General features: G+C 47.6%; 1 protein-coding gene across 1 annotated transcript in view; it reads left to right on the top strand.

Annotated features, from left to right (window-relative positions):
- LOC130297803 (oocyte zinc finger protein XlCOF8.4-like) overlaps positions 1-24,730 on the top strand; it is a 46,248-nt gene that overhangs the window by 5,505 nt on the left and 16,013 nt on the right. The window contains exons 2-5 of the mRNA XM_056550727.1: positions 9,540-9,679; positions 10,689-10,868; positions 21,692-21,818; positions 21,902-21,969. Coding sequence (XP_056406702.1) covers positions 9,602-9,679; positions 10,689-10,868; positions 21,692-21,818; positions 21,902-21,969 — 453 coding nt within the window. The 5' untranslated portion in view covers positions 9,540-9,601. The remainder of the gene's footprint in view (positions 1-9,539; positions 9,680-10,688; positions 10,869-21,691; positions 21,819-21,901; positions 21,970-24,730) is intronic.

Genomic DNA, 24,730 nt, shown 5'->3' with positions numbered 1-24,730 from the left:
TAATAGGCAGTACCCCCTTTATACCCTCATATAGTAGACCGGACCCCTCCATTCCCACATATAGTAGACAGAACCCCTCTATTCCCACATATAGTAGACAAGACCCCCTCTATACCCACATATAGTAGACAGGACCTCCTCTATACCCACATATAGTAGACAGGACCCCCTCTATACCCACAAATAGTAGACAGGACCCCCTCTATACCCACATATAGTAGACAGAACCCCCTCTATTCCCACATATAGTAGACAGGACCCCCTCTATACCCACATATAGTAGACAGGACCCCCTCTATTCCCACATATAGTAGACAGGACCCCTCTATTCCCCCTTATAGTAGACAGGACCCCCTCTATACCCACATATAGTAGACAGTACCCCCTCTATACCCCCATATACAAGGCAGTACCCCCTCTATTCCCACATATAGTAGACAGGACACCCTCTATACCCCATATAGTAGACAGGACCTCCTCTATACCCCCATATAGTAGACAGGACCCCCTCTATACCCACATATAGTAGACAGGACCCCCTCTATACCCCCATATACAAGGCAGTACCCCCTCTATTCCCACATATAGTAGACAGGACCCCCTCTATACCCCCATATACAAGGCAGTACCCCCTCTATTCCCACATATAGTAGACAGGACCCCCTCTATACCCACATATAGTAGACAGGACCCCCTCTATACCCCCATATAGTAGACAGGACCCCCTCTATACCCACATATAGTAGACAGGACCCCCTCTATACCCACATATAGTAGACAGGACCCCCCTCTATTCCCACATATAGTAGACAGGACCCCTCTATACCCCATATAGTAGACAGGACCCCCTCTATACCCCCATATAGTAGACAGGACCCCCTCTATTCCCACATATAGTAGACAGGACACCCTCTATACCCCATATAGTAGACAAGCCTCCTTTGTGCCTCCATATAGTAAACAGGCCTCCTCTGTGCCTCCATATAGTAGACAGTAGGGATGTAAGAAAAAATCGATTTGCGCGATTATCGCGATTTTTTCATTTGGCGATACTGAATATACATTTGGCGATACTGAATATTTTTGAATCGATTCTTTTAGGAATGTAGAATTTGTATCTCCTCACACCCGGAACAGCATGTCCCAGGCATCAGGAGATACGAGTTCCACATTTGTGTAGCCGGGCAGGCCGGATCTGACGCGGCGGCGCTCTGGGTGTACGGAGCGGGCTCCGGACTCGTGCCCGCTCCATACTCTGCTGCCCCCGGCTGTTCTCAGTAGCCGGGGGCTGCCGCTAATAGCCAGCATGCTGGCTATTAAAGGAGTAGTCCGGCGCGCACTTTTCTCGTTTTATCCCGTCCGGGCTGCAAAATAAAAGAAAACGCACTTTCTCTTACCTGCCAACGAGCCCCCGGAGCTCCGGTACACTCCGGTACAGTTGTTTGGTCCCCGGGCTGTATTCTTCTTACTTCCTGTTAGCCCGGCACGTCACATGGAGCTTCAGCCTATCACCGGCCGCAGCGATGTCCCGCCTCGGCCGGTGATAGGCTGAAGCTCCGTGTGACGTGCCGGGCTAACAGGAAGTAAGAAGAATACAGCCCGGGGACCGAACACCTGTACCGGAGCTCCGGGGCTCGTTGGCAGGTAAGAGAAAGTGTGTTTTCTTTTATTTTGCAGCCCGGACGGGATAAAATGAAAAAGTTTGCGCCGGAGTACTAGATCGCCGCTGTCAAAGCTGACAGTGGCGTCTATTGGGATCTATGAATGCTCCCAGGTGGGCGATGTATCGGGATGTATCGTCACCTAGACGGTATCGCGATATATCGGGATATATAGAATCGCCACACTGGTATCGCGATTCGAATCGTATCGCCAAATTCTTGGCGATTCACACCCCTAGTAGACAGGCCCCCTATATACCCCCATATAGTAGACAAGCCTCCTCTGTGTCTCCATATAGTAGACAGGACCCTCTCTATACCCCATATAGTAGACAGGCCCCCCCTATACCCCCATATAGTAGGCAGGCCTTCTCTGTGCCTCCATATACAGTCATGGCCGTAAATGTTGGCACCCCTTCAATTTTTCTAGTATATGAAGTATTTCTCACAGAAAAGGATTGCAGTAACACATGTTTTGCTATACACATGTTTATTCCCTTTGTGTGTATTGGAACTAAACCAAAAAAGGGAGGAAAAAAAGCAAATTGGACATAATGTCACCAAACTCCAAAAATGAGGAAAAATAAGATTGTTTCAAGCATGTGATGCTCCTTTAAACTCATCTGGGGCAAGTAACAGGTGTGGGCAATATAAAAATCACACCTGAAAGCAGATAAAAAGGAGAGAAGTTCATTTAGTCTTTGCATTGTGTGTCTGTGTGTGCCACACTAAGCTTGGACAACAGAAAGAGGAGAAGAGAACTGTCTGAGGACTTAAGAACCAAAATTGTGGAAAAATATCAACAATCTCAAGGTTACAAGTCCATCTCCAGAGATCTAGATTTACCTTTGTCCACAGTGCGCAACATTATCAAGAAGTTTACAACCCATGGCACTGTAGCTAATCTCCCTGGGCGTGGGCGGAAGAGAAAAATTGAAGAAAGGTGTCAACGCAGGATAGTCTGGATGGTGGATAAGCAGCCCCAAACAAGTTCCAAAGATATTCAAGCTGTCCTGCAGGCTCAGGAAGCATCAGTGTCAGCGCTAACTATCCGTCGACATTTAAATGAAACGCTATGGAGGAGACCCAGGAGGACCCCACTATGGAGGAGACCCAGGAGGACCCCACTATAGCAGGAGACCCAGGAGGACCCCACTATGGAGGAGACCCAGGAGGACCCCACTATGGAGGAGACCCAGGAGGACCCCACTGCTGACACAGAAACAAAAAAAAGCAAGACCACATTTTGCCAAAATGAACTTGAGTAACCAAAATCCTTCTGGGAAAACATCTTGTGGACAGATGAGACCGAGATAGAGCTTTTTGGTAAAGCAAATCATTCTACTGTTTACTGAAAACAGAATAAGGCCTACAAAGAAAAGAACACAGTACCTACAGTGAAATATGGTGGAGGTCAGTGATGTTTTGGGTTGTTTTGCTGCCTCTGGCACTGGGGGCCTTGAATGTGTACAAGACATCATGAAATCTGAGGATTACCAATGGATTTTGGGTCGCACTGTACAGCCCAGTGTCAGAAAGCTGGGTTTGCCTCCGAGATCTTGGGTCTTCCAGCAGGACAATGACCCCAAACATACGTCAAAAAGCCCCCAGAAATGGATGACAACAAAGCGCTGGAGAGTTCTGAAGTGTCAGCAATGAGTCCAGATCTAAATCCCATTGATCACCTGTGGAGAGATCTTATAATTACTGTTGGGAAAAGGCGCCGTCCAATAAGAGACCTGGAGCAGTTTGTAAAGGAAGAGTCCAACATTCCGGCTGAGAGGTGTAAGAAGCTTATTGATAGTTATAGGAAGCGACTGATTTCAGTTATTTTTTCCAAAGGGTCTGAAACCAAATATTAAGTTAAGGGTGCCAATAATTTTGTCCAGCCCATTTTTGGAGTTTGCTGACATTATGTCCAATTTGCTTTTTTTCCTCCCTTTTTTGGTTTAGTTCCAAAACACACAAAGGGAATAAACGTGTGTATAGCAAAACATGTGTTACTGCAATCCTTTTCTGTGAGAAATACTTCATTTTCTTAAAAAATTTCAGGGGTGCCAACATTTACGGCCATGACTGTAGTAGAAAGGGCCCCCTCTATACCCCCATATAGTAGACAGGACCCCCTCTATACCCACATATAGTAGACAAGACCCCCTCTATACCCCCATATAGTAGACAGGACCCCCTCTATACCCACATATAGTAGACAGGACCCCCTCTATAGCCACATATACTAGACAGGACCCCCTCTATACCTCCATATAGTAGACAGGACCCCCTCTATACCCCCATATAGTAGACAGGACCCCCTCTATACCCACATATAGTAGACAGGACCCCCTCTATAGCCACATATACTAGACAGGACCCCCTCTATACCTCCATATAGTAGACAGGACCCCCTCTATACCCCCATATAGTAGACAGGACCCCCTCTATACCCCCATATAGTAGACAGGACCCCCTCTATTCCCACATAGAGTAGACAGGATCCCCTCTATACCCACATATAGTAGACAGGACCCCTCTATTCCCACATATAGTAGATAGGACCCCCTATATACCACATATAGTAGACAGGACCCCCTCTATACCCACATATAGTAGACAGGACCCCCTCTATATAGTAGACAGGACCCCCTCTATACCCCCATATAGTAGACAGGACCCCCTCTATTCCCACATATAGTAGACAGGACCCCCTCTATTCCCACATATAGTAGACAGGACCCCCTATATACCCCCATATAGTAGACAGGACCCCCTATATACCCCCATATAGTAGACAGGACCCCCTCTAGACCTACATATAGTAGACAGGACCCCCTCTATTCCCTCATATAGTAGACAGGACCCCCTCTATACCCCCATATAGTAGACAGGACCCCCTCTATACCCCCATATAGTAGAAAGGACCCCCTCTATACCCCCATATAGTAGACAGGACCCCCTCTATTCCCACATAGAGTAGACAGGATCCCCTCTATACCCACATATACTAGACAGGACCCCTCTATACCCACATATAGTAGACAGGACCCCTCTATTCCCACATATAGTAGACAGGACCCCCTATATACCACATATAGTAGACAGGACCCCCTCTATACCCACATATAGTAGACAGGACCCCCTCTATATAGTAGACAGGACACCCTCTATTCCCACATATAGTAGACAGGACCCCCTCTATTCCCACATATAGTAGACAGGACCCCCTGTATACCCACATATAGTAGACAGGACCCCCTCTATACCCACATATAGTAGACAGGACCCCCCTCTATTCCCACATATAGTATACAGGACCCCCTCTATAGCTACATATAGTAGACAGGACCCCCTCTATACCCCCATATAGTAGACAGGACCCCCTCTATACCCACATATAGTAGACAGGACCCCCTCTATAGCCACATATACTAGACAGGACCCCCTCTATACCTCCATATAGTAGACAGGACCCCCTCTATACCCCCATATAGTAGACAGGACCCCCTCTATTCCCACATAGAGTAGACAGGATCCCCTCTATACCCACATATAGTAGACAGGACCCCCTCTATTCCCACATAGAGTAGACAGGATCCCCTCTATACCCACATATAGTAGACAGGACCCCTCTATTCCCACATATAGTAGATAGGACCCCCTATATACCACATATAGTAGACAGGACCCCCTCTATACCCACATATAGTAGACAGGACCCCCTCTATATAGTAGACAGGACCCCCTCTATACCCCCATATAGTAGACAGGACCCCCTCTATTCCCACATATAGTAGACAGGACCCCCTCTATTCCCACATATAGTAGACAGGACCCCCTATATACCCCCATATAGTAGACAGGACCCCCTATATACCCCCATATAGTAGACAGGACCCCCTCTAGACCTACATATAGTAGACAGGACCCCCTCTATTCCCTCATATAGTAGACAGGACCCCCTCTATACCCCCATATAGTAGACAGGACCCCCTCTATACCCCCATATAGTAGAAAGGACCCCCTCTATACCCCCATATAGTAGACAGGACCCCCTCTATTCCCACATAGAGTAGACAGGATCCCCTCTATACCCACATATACTAGACAGGACCCCTCTATACCCACATATAGTAGACATGACCCCTCTATTCCCACATATAGTAGACAGGACCCCCTATATACCACATATAGTAGACAGGACCCCCTCTATACCCACATATAGTAGACAGGACCCCCTCTATATAGTAGACAGGACACCCTCTATTCCCACATATAGTAGATAGGACCCCCTCTATACCCACATATAGTAGACAGGACCCCCTCTATTCCCACATATAGTAGACAGGACCCCCTGTATACCCACATATAGTAGACAGGACCCCCTCTATACCCACATATAGTAGACAGGACCCCCCTCTATTCCCACATATAGTATACAGGACCCCCTCTATAGCTACATATAGTAGACAGGACCCCCTCTATACCCCCATATAGTAGACAGGACCCCCTCTATACCCACATATAGTAGACAGGACCCCCTCTATAGCCACATATACTAGACAGGACCCCCTCTATACCCCCATATAGTAGACAGGACCCCCTCTATACCCCCATATAGTAGACAGGACCCCCTCTATACCCACATATAGTATACAGGACCCCCTCTATAGCTACATATAGTAGACAGGACCCCCTCTATACCCCCATATAGTAGACAGGACCCCCTCTATACCCACATATAGTAGACAGGACCCCCCTCTATTCCCACATATAGTATACAGGACCCCCTCTATAGCTACATATAGTAGACAGGACCCCCTCTATACCCCCATATAATAGACAGGACCCCCTCTATACCCACATATAGTAGACAGGACCCCCTCTATAGCCACATATACTAGACAGGACCCCCTCTATACCCCCATATAGTAGACAGGACCCCCTCTATACCCCCATATAGTAGACAGGACCCCCTCTATACCCACATATAGTAGACAGGACCCCTCTATACCCACATATAGTAGACAGGAGCCCCTCTATACCACCATATAGTAGACAGGACCCCCTCTATACCCCCATATAGTAGACAGAACCCCCTCTATACCCCCATATAGTAGACAGGACCCCCTCTATTCCCACATAGAGTAGACAGGACCCCCTCTATACCCACATATAGTAGACAGGACCCCCTCTATACCCACATATAGTAGACAGGACCCCCTCTATTCCCACATATAGTAGACAGGACCCCCTCTATTCCCACATAGAGTAGACAGGATCCCCTCTATACCCACATATAGTAGACAGGACCCCTCTATTCCCACATATAGTAGATAGGACCCCCTATATACCACATATAGTAGACAGGACCCCCTCTATATAGTAGACAGGACCCCCTCTATACCCCCATATAGTAGACAGGACCCCCTCTATTCCCACATATAGTAGACAGGACCCCCTATATACCCCCATATAGTAGACAGGACCCCCTATATACCCCCATATAGTAGACAGGACCCCCTCTAGACCTACATATAGTAGACAGGACCCCCTCTATTCCCTCATATAGTAGACAGGACCCCCTCTATACCCCCATATAGTAGACAGGACCCCCTCTATACCCCCATATAGTAGAAAGGACCCCCTCTATACCCCCATATAGTAGACAGGACCCCCTCTATTCCCACATAGAGTAGACAGGATCCCCTCTATACCCACATATACTAGACAGGACCCCTCTATACCCACATATAGTAGACAGGACCCCTCTATTCCCACATATAGTAGACAGGACCCCCTATATACCACATATATTAGACAGGACCCCCTCTATACCCACATATAGTAGACAGGACCCCCTCTATATAGTAGACAGGACACCCTCTATTCCCACATATAGTAGATAGGACCCCCTCTATACCCACATATAGTAGACAGGACCCCCTCTATTCCCACATATAGTAGACAGGACCCCCTGTATACCCACATATAGTAGACAGGACCCCCTCTATACCCACATATAGTAGACAGGACCCCCCTCTATTCCCACATATAGTAGACAGGACCCCCTCTATAGCTACATATAGTAGACAGGACCCCCTCTATACCCCCATATAGTAGACAGGACCCCCTCTATACCTCCATATAGTAGACAGGACCCCCTCTATACCTCCATATAGTAGACAGGACCCCCTCTATACTCCCATATAGTAGACAGGACCCCCTCTATAGCCACATATAGTAGACAGGACCCCCTCTATACCCCATATAGTAGACAGGGCCCCCTCTATAGCCACATATAGTAGACAGGACCCCCTCTATACCCCCATATAGTAGACAGGGCCCCCTCTATACCTCCATATAGTAGACAGGACCCCCTCTATACCTCCATATAGTAGACAGGACCCCCTCTATACCCCCATATAGTAGACAGGACCCCCTCTATAGCCACATATAGTAGACAGGACCCCCTCTATACCCCATATAGTAGACAGGATCCCCTCTATAGCCACATATACTAGACAGGACCCCCTCTATACCCCCATATAGTAGACAGGACCCCCTCTATACCCACATATAGTAGACAGGACCCCCTCTATACCCACATGTAGTAGACAGGACCCCCCTCTATACCCCCATATAGTAGACAGGACCCCCTCTATACCCCCATATAGTACACAGACAGGACCCCCTCTATTCCCACATATAGTAGACATGACCCCCTCTATAGCTACATATACTAGACAGGACCCCCTCTATACCCCCATATAGTAGACAGGACCCCCTCTATACCCCCATATAGTAGACAGGACCCCCTCTATACCCCCATATAGTAGACAGGACCCCCTCTATACCCACATATAGTAGACAGGCCTCCCCTGTGCCTCAATATAGTAGACAGGACCCCCTCTATACCCCCATATAGTAGACAGGACCCCCTCTATAGCCACATATACTAGACAGGACCCCCTCTATACCCCCATATAGTAGACAGGACCCCCTCTATACCCACATATAGTAGACAGGACCCCCTCTATACCCACATGTAGTAGACAGGACCCCCCTCTATACCCCCATATAGTAGACAGGACCCCCTCTATACCCCCATATAGTACACAGACAGGACCCCCTCTATTCCCACATATAGTAGACGTGACCCCCTCTATAGCTACATATACTAGACAGGATCCCCTCTATACCCACATATAGTAGACAGGACCCCCTCTATAGCCACATATAGTAGACAGGCCTCCCCTGTGCCTCCATATAGTAGACAGAACCCCCTCTATACCCACATATAGTAGACAGGATCCCCTCTATACCCACATATAGTAGACAGGACCCCCTCTATACCCACATATAGTAGACAGGACCCCCTCTATACCCTCATATAATAGACAGGACCCCCTCTATACCCACATATAGTAGACAGGACCCCCTCTATACCCACATATAGTAGACAGGACCCCCTCTATACCCCCATATAGTAGACAGGACCTCCTCTATACCCCCATATAGTAGACAGGACCCCCTCTATACCCACATATAGTAGACAGGACCCCTCTATACCCACATATAGTAGACAGGACCCCCCTCTATTCCCACATATAGTAGACAGGACCCCCTATATACCCCCATATAGTAGACAGGACCCCCTATATACCCCCATATAGTAGACAGGACCCCCTATATACCCCCATATAGTAGACAGGCCTCCTCTGTGCCTCCATATAATAGTCATTGGTTCTCTGTCCAAAAGAGAAAGAGGGTGAATACATCATCTAAACTTATATCTCTCAATCTCTCCTCAGATGTTTCCCCTACTTGTGTCCTTTTGTCCTGTAATTTTTTTTGACATTTGCTCCTCCTCTTTCCATTCAGGTTCCTGTGATATAGAATCCTCCTGTGGAATATTCCAAAAAAGTAAATTCTTCCATTCAAGGATGAATAGAAACAGGAAAAAGATGGTAGAAAGTCTAATAAACCTCACCCTACAGATACTGTTCCAGCTTACTGGAGAGGTGAGGGATTCTGGGAGTGATGTCACATGACCTCATTCTTATCTATGTAATAACAGATGGATATGACTGGAGAGGTGAGGGATTCTGGGAGTGATGTCACATGACCTCATTCTTATCTAACACATGTATATGACTGGAGAGGTGAGGGATTCTGGGAGTGATGTCACATGACCTCATTCTTATCTTTGGAATAACAGATGGATATGACTGGAGAGGTGAGGGATTCTGGGAGTGATGTCACATGACCTCATTCTTATCTATGTAAGAACAGATGGATATGACTGGAGAGGTGAGGGATTCTGGGAGTGATGTCACATGACCTCATTCTTATCTATGTAATAACAGATGGATATGACTGGAGAGGTGAGGGATTCTGGGAGTGATGTCACATGACCTCATTCTTATCTATGTAATAACAGATGGATATGACTGGAGAGGTGAAGGATTCTGGGAGTGATGTCACATGACCTCATTCTTATCTTTGTAATAACAGATGGATATGACTGGAGAGGTGAGGGCTTCTTGGAGTGATGTCACATGACCTCATTGTTATCTTTGGAATAACAGATGGATATGACTGGAGAGGTGAGGGATTCTGGGAGTGATGTCACATTACCTCATTCTTATCTATGTAATAACAGATGGATATGACTGGAGAGGTGAGGGATTCTGGGAGTGATGTCACATGACCTCATTCTTATCTATGTAATAACAGATGGATATGACTGGAGAGGTGAGGGATTCTGGGAGTGATGTCACATGACCTCATTCTTATCTATGTAATAACAGATGGATATGACTGGAGAGGTGAGGGATTCTGGGAGTGATGTCACATGACCTCATTCTTATATATGTAATAAAAGATGGATATGACTGAAGAGGTGAGGGATTCTGGGAGTGACGTCACATGACCTCATTCATATCTATGTAATAACAGATGGATATGACTGGAGAGGTGAGGGATTCTGGGAATGTATGTAGTGATATTAATGTGTCTCTCCATACACAGGATTACACAGTAGTGAAGAAGTCCTCTAGTGGGCGCTGTCGGGCCCCTGTGTGTGAAGGATGTGGAAGAACCCTGAGCCCACTCCCGGGGCCCCCACCTCACTCCCCGATACATGAGGAAATGGATGAACAGAAGATCCTAGAACTCATCAACAAGATGATGGAGCTGCTGACTGGAGAGGTGACCCTGCTGGGACATTATACAGTAATGGAGGGGTCTGGTGATGACTGGAGAGGTGAAACTGCTGGGACATTATACTGTAATGGAGGGGTCTGGTGATGACTGGAGAGGTGACACTGCTGGGAATGCTGGGACATTATACAGTAATGGAGGGGTCTGGTGATGACTGGAGAGGTGACACTGCTGGGACATTATACAGTAATGGAGGGGTCTGGTGATGACTGGAGAGGTGACACTGCTGGGACATTATACAGTAATGGAGGGGTCTGGTGATGACTGGAGAGGTGAAACTGCTGGGACATTATACAGTAATGGAGGGGTCTGGTGATGACTGGAGAGGTGACACTGCTGGGACATTATACAGTAATGGAGGGGTCTGGTGATGACTGGAGAGGTGACACTGCTGGGACATTATACAGTAATGGAGGGGTCTGGTGATGACTGGAGAGGTGACACTGCTGGGACATTATATAGTAATGGAGGGGTCTGGTGATGACTGGAGAGGTGACACTGCTGGGACATTATACTGTAATGGAGGGGTCTGGTGATGACTGGAGAGGTGACACTGCTGGGAATGCTGGGACATTATACAGTAATGGAGGGGTCTGGTGATGACTGGAGAGGTGACACTGCTGGGAGATTATACAGTAATGGAGGGGTCTGGTGATGACTGGAGAGGTGACACTGCTGGGACATTATACAGTAATGGAGGGGTCTGGTGATGACAGGAGAGGTGACACTGCTGGGAATGATGGGACATTATACAGTAATGGAGGGGTCTGGTGATGACTGGAGAGGTGACACTGCTGGGACATTATACAGTAATGGAGGGGTCTGGTGATGACTGGAGAGGTGACACTGCTGGGACATTATACAGTAATGGAGGGGTCTGGTGATGACTGGAGAGGTGACACTGCTGGGAATGATGGGACATTATACAGTAATGGAGGGGTCTGGTGATGACTGGAGAGGTGACACTGCTGGGACATTATACAGTAATGGAGGGGTCTGGTGATGACTGGAGAGGTGACACTGCTGGGAATGCTGGGACATTATACAGTAATGGAGGGGTCTGGTGATGACTGGAGAGGTGACACTGCTGGGACATTATACAGTAATGGAGGGGTCTGGTTAGGACTGGAGAGGTGACACTGCTGGGAATGCTGGGACATTATACAGTAATGGAGGGGTCTGGTGATGACTGGAGAGGTGACACTGCTGGGACATTATACAGTAATGGAGGGGTCTGGTGATGACTGGAGAGGTGACACTGCAGGGAATGCTGGGACATTATACAGTAATGGAGGGGTCTGGTGATGACTGGAGAGGTGACACTGCTGGGACATTATACAGTAATGGAGGGGTCTGGTGATGACTGGAGAGGTGACACTGCTGGGAATGCTGGGACATTATACAGTAATGGAGGGGTCTGGTGATGACTGGAGAGGTGACACTGCTGGGACATTATACAGTAATGGAGGGGTCTGGTGATGACTGGAGAGGTGACACTGCTGGGATATTATACAGTAATGGAGGGGTCTGGTGATGACTGGAGAGGTGACACTGCTGGGAATGCTGGGACATTATACAGTAATGGAGGGGTCTGGTGATGACTGGAGAGGTGACACTGCTGGGACATTATACAGTAATGGAGGGGTCTGGTGATGACTGGAGAGGTGACACTGCTGGGACATTATACAGTAATGGAGGGGTCTGGTGATGACTGGAGAGGTGACACTGCTGGGAATGCTGGGACATTATACAGTAATGGAGGGGTCTGGTGATGACTGGAGAGGTGACACTGCTGGGAATGCTGGGACATTATACAGTAATGGAGGGGTCTGGTGATGACTGGAGAGGTGACACTGCTGGGAATGCTGGGACATTATACAGTAATGGAGGGGTCTGGTGATGACTGGAGAGGTGACACTGCTGGGAATGCTGGGACATTATACAGTAATGGAGGGGTCTGGTGATGACTAGAGAGATGACACTGCTGGGATTGCTGGGACATTATACAGTAATGGAGGGGTCTGGTGATGACTGGAGAGGTGACACTGCTGGGACATTATACAGTAATGGAGGGGTCTGGTGATGACTAGAGAGATGACACTGCTGGGAATGCTGGGACATTATACAGTAATGGAGGGGTCTAGTGATGACTGGAGAGGTGACACTGCTGGGACATTATACAGTAATGGAGGGGTCTGGTGATGACTAGAGAGGTGACCCTGCCGGGAATGCTGGGACATTATACAGTAATGGAGGGGTCTGGTGATGACTGGAGAGGTGACCCTGCCGGGAATGCTGGGACATTATACAGTAATGGAGGGGTCTGGTGATGACTGGAGAGGTGACACTGCTGGGACATTATACAGTAATGGAGGGGTCTGGTGATGACTGGAGAGGTGACACTGCTGGGACATTATACAGTAATGGAGGGGTCTGGTGATGACTGGACAGGTGACACTGCTGGGACATTATATAGTAATGGAGGGGTCTGGTGATGACTGGAGAGGTGACACTGCTGGGACATTATACAGTAATGGAGGGGTCTGGTGATGACTGGAGAGGTGACACTGCTGGGACATTATACAGTAATGGAGGGGTCTGGTGATGACTGGAGAGGTGACCCTGCTGGGACATTATACAGTAATGGAGGGGTCTGGTGATGACTGGAGAGGTGACCCTGCTGGGAATGCTGGGACATTATACAGTAATGGAGGGGTCTGGTGATGACTGGAGAGGTGACACTGCTGGGAATGCTGTGACATTATACAGTAATGGAGGGGTCTGGTGATGACTGGAGAGGTGACACTGCTGGGACATTATACGGTAATGGAGGGGTCTGGTGATGACTGGAGAGGTGACACTGCTGGGACATTATACAGTAATGGAGGGATCTGGTGATGACTGGAGAGGTGACACTGCTGGGACATTATACAGTAATGGAGGGATCTGGTGATGACTGGAGAGGTGACACTGCTGGGAATGCTGGGACATTATACAGTAATGGAGGGGTCTGGTAATGACTGGAGAGGTGACACTGCTGGGACATTATACAGTAATGGAGGGGTCTGGTGATGACTGGAGAGGTGACACTGCTGGGACATTATACAGTAATGGAGGGGTCTGGTGATGACTGGAGAGGTGACACTGCTGGGACATTATACAGTAATGGAGGGGTCTGGTGATGACTGTAGAGGTGACACTGCTGGGACATTATACAGTAATGGAGGGGTCTGGTGATGACTGGAGAGGTGACCCTGCTGGGACATTATACAGTAATGGAGGGGTCTGGTGATGACTGGAGAGGTGACACTGCTGGGACATTATACAGTAGTGGAGGGGTCTGATGATGACTGGAGAGGTGACACTGCTGGGAATGCTGGGACATTATACAGTAATGGAGGGGTCTGATGATGACTGGAGAGGTGACACTGCTGGGAATGCTGGGACATTATACAGTAATGGAGGGGTCTGGTGATGACTGGAGAGGTGACACTGCTGGGAATGCTGGGACATTATACAGTAATGGAGGGGTCTGGTGATGACTGGAGAGGTGACACTGCTGGGACATTATACAGTAATGGAGGGGTCTGGTGATGACTGGAGAGGTGACACTGCTGGGACATTATACAGTAATGGAGGGGTCTGGTGATGACTGGAGAGGTGACACTGCTGGGACATTATACATTAATGGAGGGGTCTGGTGATGACTGGAGAGGTGACACTGCTGGGACATTATACAGTAATGGAGGGGTCTGGTGATGACTGGAGAGGTGACACTGCTGGGAATGATGGGACATTATACAGTAATGGAGGGGTCTGGTGATGACTGGAGAGGTGACACTGCTGGGAATGCTGGGACATTATACAGTAATGGAGGGGTCTGGTGATGACTGGAGAGGTGACACTGCTGGGACATTATACAGTAATGGAGGGGTCTGGTGATGACTGGAGAGGTGACACTGCTGGGAATGCTGGGACATTATACAGTAATGGAGGGGTCTGGTGATGACTGGAGAGGTGACACTGCTGGGACATTATACAGTAATGGAGGGGTCTGGTGATGACTGGAGAGGTGACACTGCAGGGACATTATACAGTAATGGAGGGGTCTGGTGATGACTGGAGAGGTGACACTGCTGGGACATTATACAGTAATGGAGGGGTCTGGTGATGACTAGAGAGGTGACACTGCTGGGAATGCTGGGACATTATACAGTAATGGAGGGGTCTGGTGATGACTGGAGAGGTGACACTGCTGGGACATTATACAATAATGGAGGGGTCTGGTGCTGACTGGAGAGGTGACACTGCTGGGACATTATACAGTAATGGAGGGGTCTGGTGATGACAGGAGAGGTGACACTGCTGGGAATGATGGGACATTATACAGTAATGGAGGGGTCTGGTGATGACTGGAGAGGTGACACTGCTGGGACATTATACAGTAATGGAGGGGTCTGGTGATGACTGGAGAGGTGACACTGCTGGGAATGATGGGACATTATACAGTAATGGAGGGGTCTGGTGATGACTGGAGAGGTGACACTGCTGGGACATTATACAGTAATGGAGGGGTCTGGTGATGACTGGAGAGGTGACACTGCTGGGAATGCTGGGACATTATACAGTAATGGAGGGGTCTGGTGATGACTGGAGAGGTGACACTGCTGGGACATTATACAGTAATGGAGGGGTCTGGTTAGGACTGGAGAGGTGACACTGCTGGGAATGCTGGGACATTATACAGTAATGGAGGGGTCTGGTGATGACTGGAGAGGTGACACTGCTGGGACATTATACAGTAATGGAGGGGTCTGGTGATGACTGGAGAGGTGACACTGCAGGGAATGCTGGGACATTATACAGTAATGGAGGGGTCTGGTGATGACTGGAGAGGTGACACTGCTGGGACATTATACAGTAATGGAGGGGTCTGGTGATGACTGGAGAGGTGACACTGCAGGGAATGCTGGGACATTATACAGTAATGGAGGGGTCTGGTGATGACTGGAGAGGTGACACTGCTGGGACATTATACAGTAATGGAGGGGTCTGGTGATGACTGGAGAGGTGACACTGCTGGGATATTATACAGTAATGGAGGGGTCTGGTGATGACTGGAGAGGTGACACTGCTGGGAATGCTGGGACATTATACAGTAATGGAGGGGTCTGGTGATGACTGGAGAGGTGACACTGCTGGGACATTATACAGTAATGGAGGGGTCTGGTGATGACTGGAGAGGTGACACTGCTGGGACATTATACAGTAATGGAGGGGTCTGGTGATGACTGGAGAGGTGACCCTGCTGGGACATTATACAGTAATGGAGGGGTCTGGTGATGACTGGAGAGGTGACACTGCTGGGAATGCTGGGACATTATACAGTAATGGAGGGGTCTGGTGATGACTGGAGAGGTGACACTGCTGGGAATGCTGGGACATTATACAGTAATGGAGGGGTCTGGTGATGACTGGAGAGGTGACACTGCTGGGAATGCTGGGACATTATACAGTAATGGAGGGGTCTGGTGATGACTGGAGAGGTGACACTGCTGGGAATGCTGGGACATTATACAGTAATGGAGGGGTCTGGTGATGACTAGAGAGATGACACTGCTGGGAATGCTGGGACATTATACAGTAATGGAGGGGTCTGGTGATGACTGGAGAGGTGACACTGCTGGGACATTATACAGTAATGGAGGGGTCTGGTGATGACTAGAGAGGTGACCCTGCCGGGAATGCTGGGACATTATACAGTAATGGAGGGGTCTGGTGATGACTGGAGAGGTGACCCTGCCGGGAATGCTGGGACATTATACAGTAATGGAGGGGTCTGGTGATGACAGGACATTATACAGTAATGGAGGGGTCTGGTGATGACTGGAGAGGTGACACTGCTGGGACATTATACAGTAATGGAGGGGTCTGGTGATGACTGGACAGGTGACACTGCTGGGACATTATATAGTAATGGAGGGGTCTGGTGATGACTGGAGAGGTGACACTGCTGGGACATTATACAGTAATGGAGGGGTCTGGTGATGACTGGAGAGGTGACCCTGCTGGGACATTATACAGTAATGGAGGGGTCTGGTGATGACTGGAGAGGTGACCCTGCTGGGAATGCTGGGACATTATACAGTAATGGAGGGGTCTGGTGATGACTGGAGAGGTGACACTGCTGGGAATGCTGTGACATTATACAGTAATGGAGGGGTCTGGTGATGACTGGAGAGGTGACACTGCTGGGACATTATACGGTAATGGAGGGGTCTGGTGATGACTGGAGAGGTGACACTGCTGGGACATTATACAGTAATGGAGGGATCTGGTGATGACTGGAGAGGTGACACTGCTGGGACATTATACAGTAATGGAGGGATCTGGTGATGACTGGAGAGGTGACACTGCTGGGAATGCTGGGACATTATACAGTAATGGAGGGGTCTGGTAATGACTGGAGAGGTGACACTGCTGGGACATTATACAGTAATGGAGGGGTCTGGTGATGACTGGAGAGGTGACCCTGCTGGGACATTATACAGTAATGGAGGGGTCTGGTGATGACTGGAGAGGTGACACTGCTGGGACATTATACAGTAGTGGAGGGGTCTGATGATGACTGGAGAGGTGACACTGCTGGGAATGCTGGGACATTATACAGTAATGGAGGGGTCTGATGATGACTGGAGAGGTGACACTGCTGGGAATGCTGGGACATTATACAGTAATGGAGGGGTCTGGTGATGACTGGAGAGGTGACACTGCTGGGAATGCTGGGACATTATACAGTAATGGAGGGGTCTGGTGATGACTGGAGAGGTGACACTGCTGGGACATTATATAGTAATGGAGGGGTCTGGTGATGACTGGAGAGGTGACACTGCTGGGACATTATACAGTAATGGAGGGGTCTGGTGATGACTGGAGAGGTGACACTGCTGGGACATTATACAGTAATGGAGGGGTCTGGTGATGACTGGAGAGGTGACACTGCTGGGACATTATACATTAATGGAGGGGTCTGGTGATGACTGGAGAGGTGACACTGCTGGGACATTATACAGTAATGGAGGGGTCTGGTGATGACTGGAGAGGTGACACTGCTGGGAATGATGGGACATTATACAGTAATGGAGGAGTCTGGTGATGACTGGAGAGGTGACACTGCTGGGACATTATACAGTAATGGAGGGGTCTGGTGATGACTGGAGAGGTGACACTGCTGGGAATGCTGGGACATTATACAGTAATGGAGGGGTCTGGTGATGACTGGAGAGGTGACACTGCTGGGACATTATACAGTAATGGAGGGGTCTGGTGATGACTGGAGAGGTGACACTGCTGGGAATGCTGGGACATTATACAGTAATGGAGGGGTCTGGTGATGACTGGAGAGGTGACACTGCAGGGACATTATACAGTAATGGAGGGGTCTGGTGATGACTGGAGAGGTGACACTGCTGGGAATGCTGGGACATTATACAGTAATGGAGGGGTCTGGTGATGACTAGAGAGATGACACTGCTGGGAATGCTGGGACATTATACAGTAATGGAGGGGTCTGGTGATGACTGGAGAGGTGACACTGCTGGGATTGCTGGGACATTATACAGTAATGGAGGGGTCTGGTGATGACTGGAGAGGTGACACTGCTGGGACATTATACAGTAATGGAGGGGTCTGGTGATGACTAGAGAGGTGACACTGCTGGGAATGCTGGGACATTATACAGTAATGGAGGGGTCTGGTGATGACTGGAGAGGTGACACTGCTGGGACATTATACAATAATGGAGGGGTCTGGTGCTGACTGGAGAGGTGACACTGCTGGGACATTATACAGTAATGGAGGGGTCTGGTGATGACTGGAGAGGTGACACTGCTGGGAATGCTGGGACATTATACAGTAATGGAGGGGTCTGGTGATGACTGGAGAGGTGACACTGCTGGGACATTATACAGTAATGGAGGGGTCTGGTGATGACTGGAGAGGTGACACTGCTGGGAATGCTGGGACATTATACAGTAATGGAGGGGTCTGGTGATGACTGGAGAGGTGACACTGCTGGGACATTATACAGTAATGGAGGGGTCTGGTGATGACTGGAGAGGTGACACTGCTGGGAATGCTGGGACATTATACAGTAATGGAGGGGTCTGGTGATGACTGGAGAGGTGACACTGCTGGGAATGCTGGGACATTATACAGTAATGGAGGGGTCTGGTGATGACTGGAGAGGTGACACTGCTGGGACATTATATAGTAATGGAGGGGTCTGGTGATGACTGGAGAGGTGACACTGCTGGGACATTATACGGTAATGGAGGGGTCTGGTGATGACTGGAGAGGTGACCCTGCTGGGAATGCTGTGACATTATACAGTAATGTAGGGGCCTGGTGATGACTGGAGAGGTGACACTGCTGGGACATTATACGGTAATGGAGGGGTCTGGTGATGACTGGAGAGGTGACACTGCTGGGACATTATACGGTAATGGAGGGGTCTGGTGATGACTGGAGAGGTGACCCTGCTGGGAATGCTGGGACATTATACAGTAATGGAGGGGTCTGGTGATGACTGGAGAGGTGACACTGCTGGGTCATTATACAGTAATGGAGGGGTCTGGTGATGACTGGAGAGGTGACACTGCTGGGACATTATACAGTAATGGAGGGATCTGGTGATGACTAGAGAGGTGACACTGCTGGGACATTATACAGTAATGGAGGGGTCTGGTGATGACTGGAGAGGTGACACTGCTGGGACATTATACAGTAATGGAGGGGTCTGGTGATGACTGGAGAGGTGACACTGCTGGGACATTATACAGTAATGGAGGGGTCTGGTGATGACTGGAGAGGTGACACTGCTGGGAATGCTGGGACATTATACAGTAATGGAGGGGTCTGGTGATGACTGGAGAGGTGACACTGCTGGGACATTATATAGTAATGGAGGGGTCTGGTGATGACTGGAGAGGTGACACTGCTGGGACATTATATAGTAATGGAGGGGTCTGGTGATGACTGGAGAGGTGACACTGCTGGGACATTATACGGTAATGGAGGGGTCTGGTGATGACTGGAGAGGTGACCCTGCTGGGACATTATACAGTAATGGAGGGGTCTGGTGATGACTGGAGAGGTGACACTGCTGGGACATTATACGGTAATGGAGGGGTCTGGTGATGACTGGAGAGGTGACACTGCTGGGAATGCTGGGACATTATACAGTAATGGAGGGGTCTGGTGATGACTGGAGAGGTGACACTGCTGGGAATGCTGGGACATTATACAGTAATGAAGGGGTCTGGTGATGACTGGAGAGGTGACACTGCTGGGAATGCTGGGACATTATACAGTAATGGAGGGGTCTGGTGATGACTGGAGAGGTGACACTGCTGGGACAATATACAGTAATGGAGGGGTCTGGTGATGACTGGAGAGGTGACACTGCTGGGACATTATACAGTAATGGGGGGGTCTGGTGATGACTGGAGAGGTGACCCTGCTGGGAATGCTGTGACATTATACAGTAATGGAGGGGTCTGGTGATGACTGGAGAGGTGACACTGCTGGGACATTATACAGTAATGGAGGGGTCTGGTGATGACTGGAGAGGTGACCCTGCTGGAACATTATACAGTAATGGAGGGGTCTGGTGATGACTGGAGAGGTGACAATGCTGGGACATTATACAGTAATGGAGGGGTCTGGGGATGACTGGAGAGGTGACACTGCTGGGAATGCTGGGACATTATACAGTAATGGAGGAGTCTGGTGATGACTGGAGAGGTGACACTGCTGGGACATTATACAGTAATGGAGGGGTCTGGTGATGACTGGAGAGGTGACACTGCTGGGACATTATACAGTAATGAAGGGGTCTGGTGATGACTGGAGAGGTGACACTGCTGGGACATTATACAGTAATGGAGGGGTCTGGTGATGACTGGAGAGGTGACACTGCTGGGACATTATACAGTAATGGAGGGGTCTGGTGATGACTGGAGAGGTGACACTGCTGGGAATGCTGGGACATTATACAGTAATGGAGGGGTCTGGTGATGACTGGAGAGGTGACACTGCTGGGACATTATACAGTAATGGAGGGGTCTGGTGATGACTGGAGAGGTGACACTGCTGGGACATTATACAGTAATGGAGGGGTCTGGTGATGACTGGAGAGGTGACACTGCTGGGACATTATACAGTAATGGAGGGGTCTGGTGATGACTGGAGAGGTGACACTGCTGGGAATGCTGGGACATTATACAGTAATGGAGGGGTCTGGTGATGACTGGAGAGGTGACACTGCTGGGACATTATACAGTAATGGAGGGGTCTGGTGATGACTGGAGAGGTGACACTGCTGGGACATTATACAGTAATGGAGGGGTCTGGTGATGACTGGAGAGGTGACACTGCTGGGACATTATACAGTAATGGAGGGTTCTGGTGACGACTGGAGAGGTGACACTGCTGGGACATTATACAGTAATGGAGGGGTCTGGTGATGACTGGAGAGGGGACACTGCTGGGAATGCTGGGACATTATACAGTAATGGAGGGGTCTGGTGATGACTGGAGAGGTGACACTGCTGGGAATGCTGGGACATTATACAGTAATGGAGGGGTCTGGTGATGACTGGAGAGGTGACACTGCTGGGAATGCTGGGACATTATACAGTAATGGAGGGGTCTGGTGATGACTGGAGAGGTGACACTGCTGGGAATGCTGGGACATTATACAGTAACACCACTGGAGGGGTCGGGGTGATGACTGTATCATTATGTGTCAGGTTCCTATAAGGTGTCAGGACGTGGCGGTCTATTTCTCCATGGAGGAGTGGGAGTATGTAGAAGGACACAAGGATCAGTACAAGGATCAGGTCATGATGGAGGATCAGCAGCCCCTCACATCAGCAGGTAATAGACATGACTATATACACACGTCCTCTCATTATTTGTATGTAAAGAATGAATTCAGTCTCTGTATGTGTTCCCTACAGTCAGATCCAGTAAGAGAACAGCACCAGAGAGGTGTCCCCGTCCTCTTCTTCCACAGGATCAGGATCAGGTAGATGGAGATATTCCCTATGATCTGTAGAAGGGCTGTGAAGTGTTCAGTCTTGTTTTATTCTACAATATTCTACAGTGTTGTGCAAACGTTTTAGGCAGGTGTGGAAAAAATGCGGCAGGGTAAAAAAGCTTTAAAAAATACAAATTTTAATAGTTTATCTTTAATGAAATGCAAAGTGAATGAACAAAAAAGAAATATGAATCAAATCCATATTTGGTGCGATTGCATTTTCCTAGGTACACGTTCACAAAGTCGTGGATTTTGTAGGATTAGAGAGAGGTGTATGATTAACCAATTACTCCAAACAGGAGGTAAAGATCATCATTTATATATGCAAGTTGAAATACAGGCATTTACTTACACCTAAACAGTGGTGTAGGAGGCCTAACACTGGGCGAGGAACAGCCAAACTCTTTTATAGTCTTGCCAAGCTTAGTGCCATAGGAAGATGATGTGTTTATGAATTTACCGTCCCAGTCCTCTTCCGGTAAATCATTTAGCATCTCCACCAGGAGCAACATCTGCAATAGTAGCACTTAGAAGAATTAGGAACATCATTAAAGGGGTTTTCCAGGGAAAAAAACGTTTTTACATATATCAATTGGCTTCAGAAAGTTAAACAGATTTGTAAATGACTTCTAAAAAAAAAAAAAAAATCTCAATCCTTACAGTACTTATGAGCTGCTGAAGTTGAGTTGTTCTTTTCTGTCTAAGTCCTCTCTGATGACACGTGTCTCGGGAACCGCCCATTTTAGAAGAAAATCCCCATAGCAAACCTCTTCTACTTTGTGCAGTTCCTGAGACAAGCAGAGATGTCAGCAGAGAGCACTGTTGCCAGACAGAAAAGAACAACTCAACTTCAGCAGCTGATAATTATTGAAAGGATTAAGATGTTTTAATAGATATAATTTACAAATCTGTTTAACTTTCTGGAGCCAAAAATAAAAAGATTTCTTCCTGGAATACCCCTTTAACCTTAATGGGGCACTTCGCTGCTCAGCGTTTGGAACAAACTGTTCCGAACACTGGAGCCGGCGCCGAGAGCTTGTGACGTCATAGCCCCGCCCCCTCATGACATCACGCCCCACCCCCCTCAATGCAAGTCCATGGGAGGGGGCGTGACAGCCATTACGCCCCCTCCCACAGACTTGCATCGAGGGGGCGGGGCTATGACGTCATGATCTGTCAGCTTCAGCGTTTGCAACAGTTTGTTCCAAACGCTGAGCAGCGGAGTACCCCATTAAGGTTAAAGGGGTTTTCCAGGAAGAAATCTTTTTTTTTTTTTTTTTTGGGCTCCAGAAAGTTAAACAGATTTGTAAATTACTTCTATTAAAAAATCGTAATCCTTTCAGTACTTATGAGCATCTGAAGTTAAGGTTGTTCTTTTCTGTCTAAGTGCTCTCTGATGACACCTGTCTCGGGAAACGCCCAGTTTAGAAGAAAATCCCCTTAGCAAACCTCTTCTAAACTGGGCGTTTCCAGAGACAGGTGTCATCAGAGAGGATTTAGACAGAAAAGAACAACCTTAACTTCAGAAGCTCATAAGTACTGAAAGGATTAAGATTTTTTAATAGAAGTAATTTACAAATCTGTTTAACTTTCTGGAGCCAGTAGATATATATATATATATATATATATATATATATATATATATATAAAGAAAAAGTTTTTCCTGGATAACCCCTTTAAAGAAACAATCATTAAAACCAAATATATTGTATTTCTATATCTATGACTCTCAGTTAGCTGCTGCTGTATGCTTGCCACATACTTTTTGGTGAACAGACTAAAAGCGCCTCATTTAGCGTCAACTTAGTTTTTCTATGGACAGAGTATAAAGTAATTGACTAGGTACTCTATTCATGTTTTCCCTGTCTCAGTTATGGTTCTCTGAATTCTTCTGCTTGAGCATCCTGTTTTACAAAGTAGCATTTTAACCCCTTAAGGACCCGGGCTTTTTCCGTTTTTTCATTTTCAATTTTTCCTCCTTAATTTAAAAAAATCATAACTCTTTAAAATTTTCACCTAAAATTCTATATGATGGCTTATTTTTTGCGTCACTAATTCTACTTTGTAATGACATCAGGCATTTTACCCAAAAATCTACGGTGAAATGTAAAAAAAAAAATCAATGTGCGACAAAATTGTTGAAAAAACACTGTTTTGTAAGTTTTGGGGGGCTTCTGTTTTTACGCAGTACATTTTTCGGCAAAAATGGCACCTTATCTTTATTCTGTAGGTCCATACGGTTAAAATGATCCCCTACTTATATAGGTTTGATTTTGTATCACTTCAGAAAAAAATCATGAATACATGCAGGAAAATTTATATGTTTAAAATGGTCCTCTTCTGACCCCTATAACTTTTTTATTTTTCTGTGTTCAGGGCACTATGAGGGCTCATTTTTTGCGCCGTGATCTGAAGTTTTTAGCCGTATGATTTTTGTTCTGATCAGACTTTTTGATAACTTTTTATTCACTTTTTTGTGGTATAAAAAGTGATCAAAAATACGCTATTTTGGACTTTGGAATTTTTTTGCGCGTACGCCATTGAACGTGTGGTTTAAAAAGTGGTATATTTTTATAATTCAGAAATTTTCTCACGCGGCGATACCACATATGTTTATTTTTATTTACACTATTTTTTTTTTTATTCTCTGAAATGCCGGGGGAGTGAAACTTTTATTAAGGGATGGGATCATTGAAAGGGTTAATGATTTTTTTACACTTTTCTTATGCAGTATTATAGCTCCTATAGG

This window comes from Hyla sarda, chromosome 1 (genome assembly GCF_029499605.1).
Source record: "Hyla sarda isolate aHylSar1 chromosome 1, aHylSar1.hap1, whole genome shotgun sequence".
Taxonomy (NCBI): Eukaryota; Metazoa; Chordata; class Amphibia; order Anura; family Hylidae; genus Hyla; species Hyla sarda.
The sequence above is the reverse complement of the archived record's forward strand: the minus strand, read 5'-3'. Positions and strand labels throughout refer to the sequence as shown.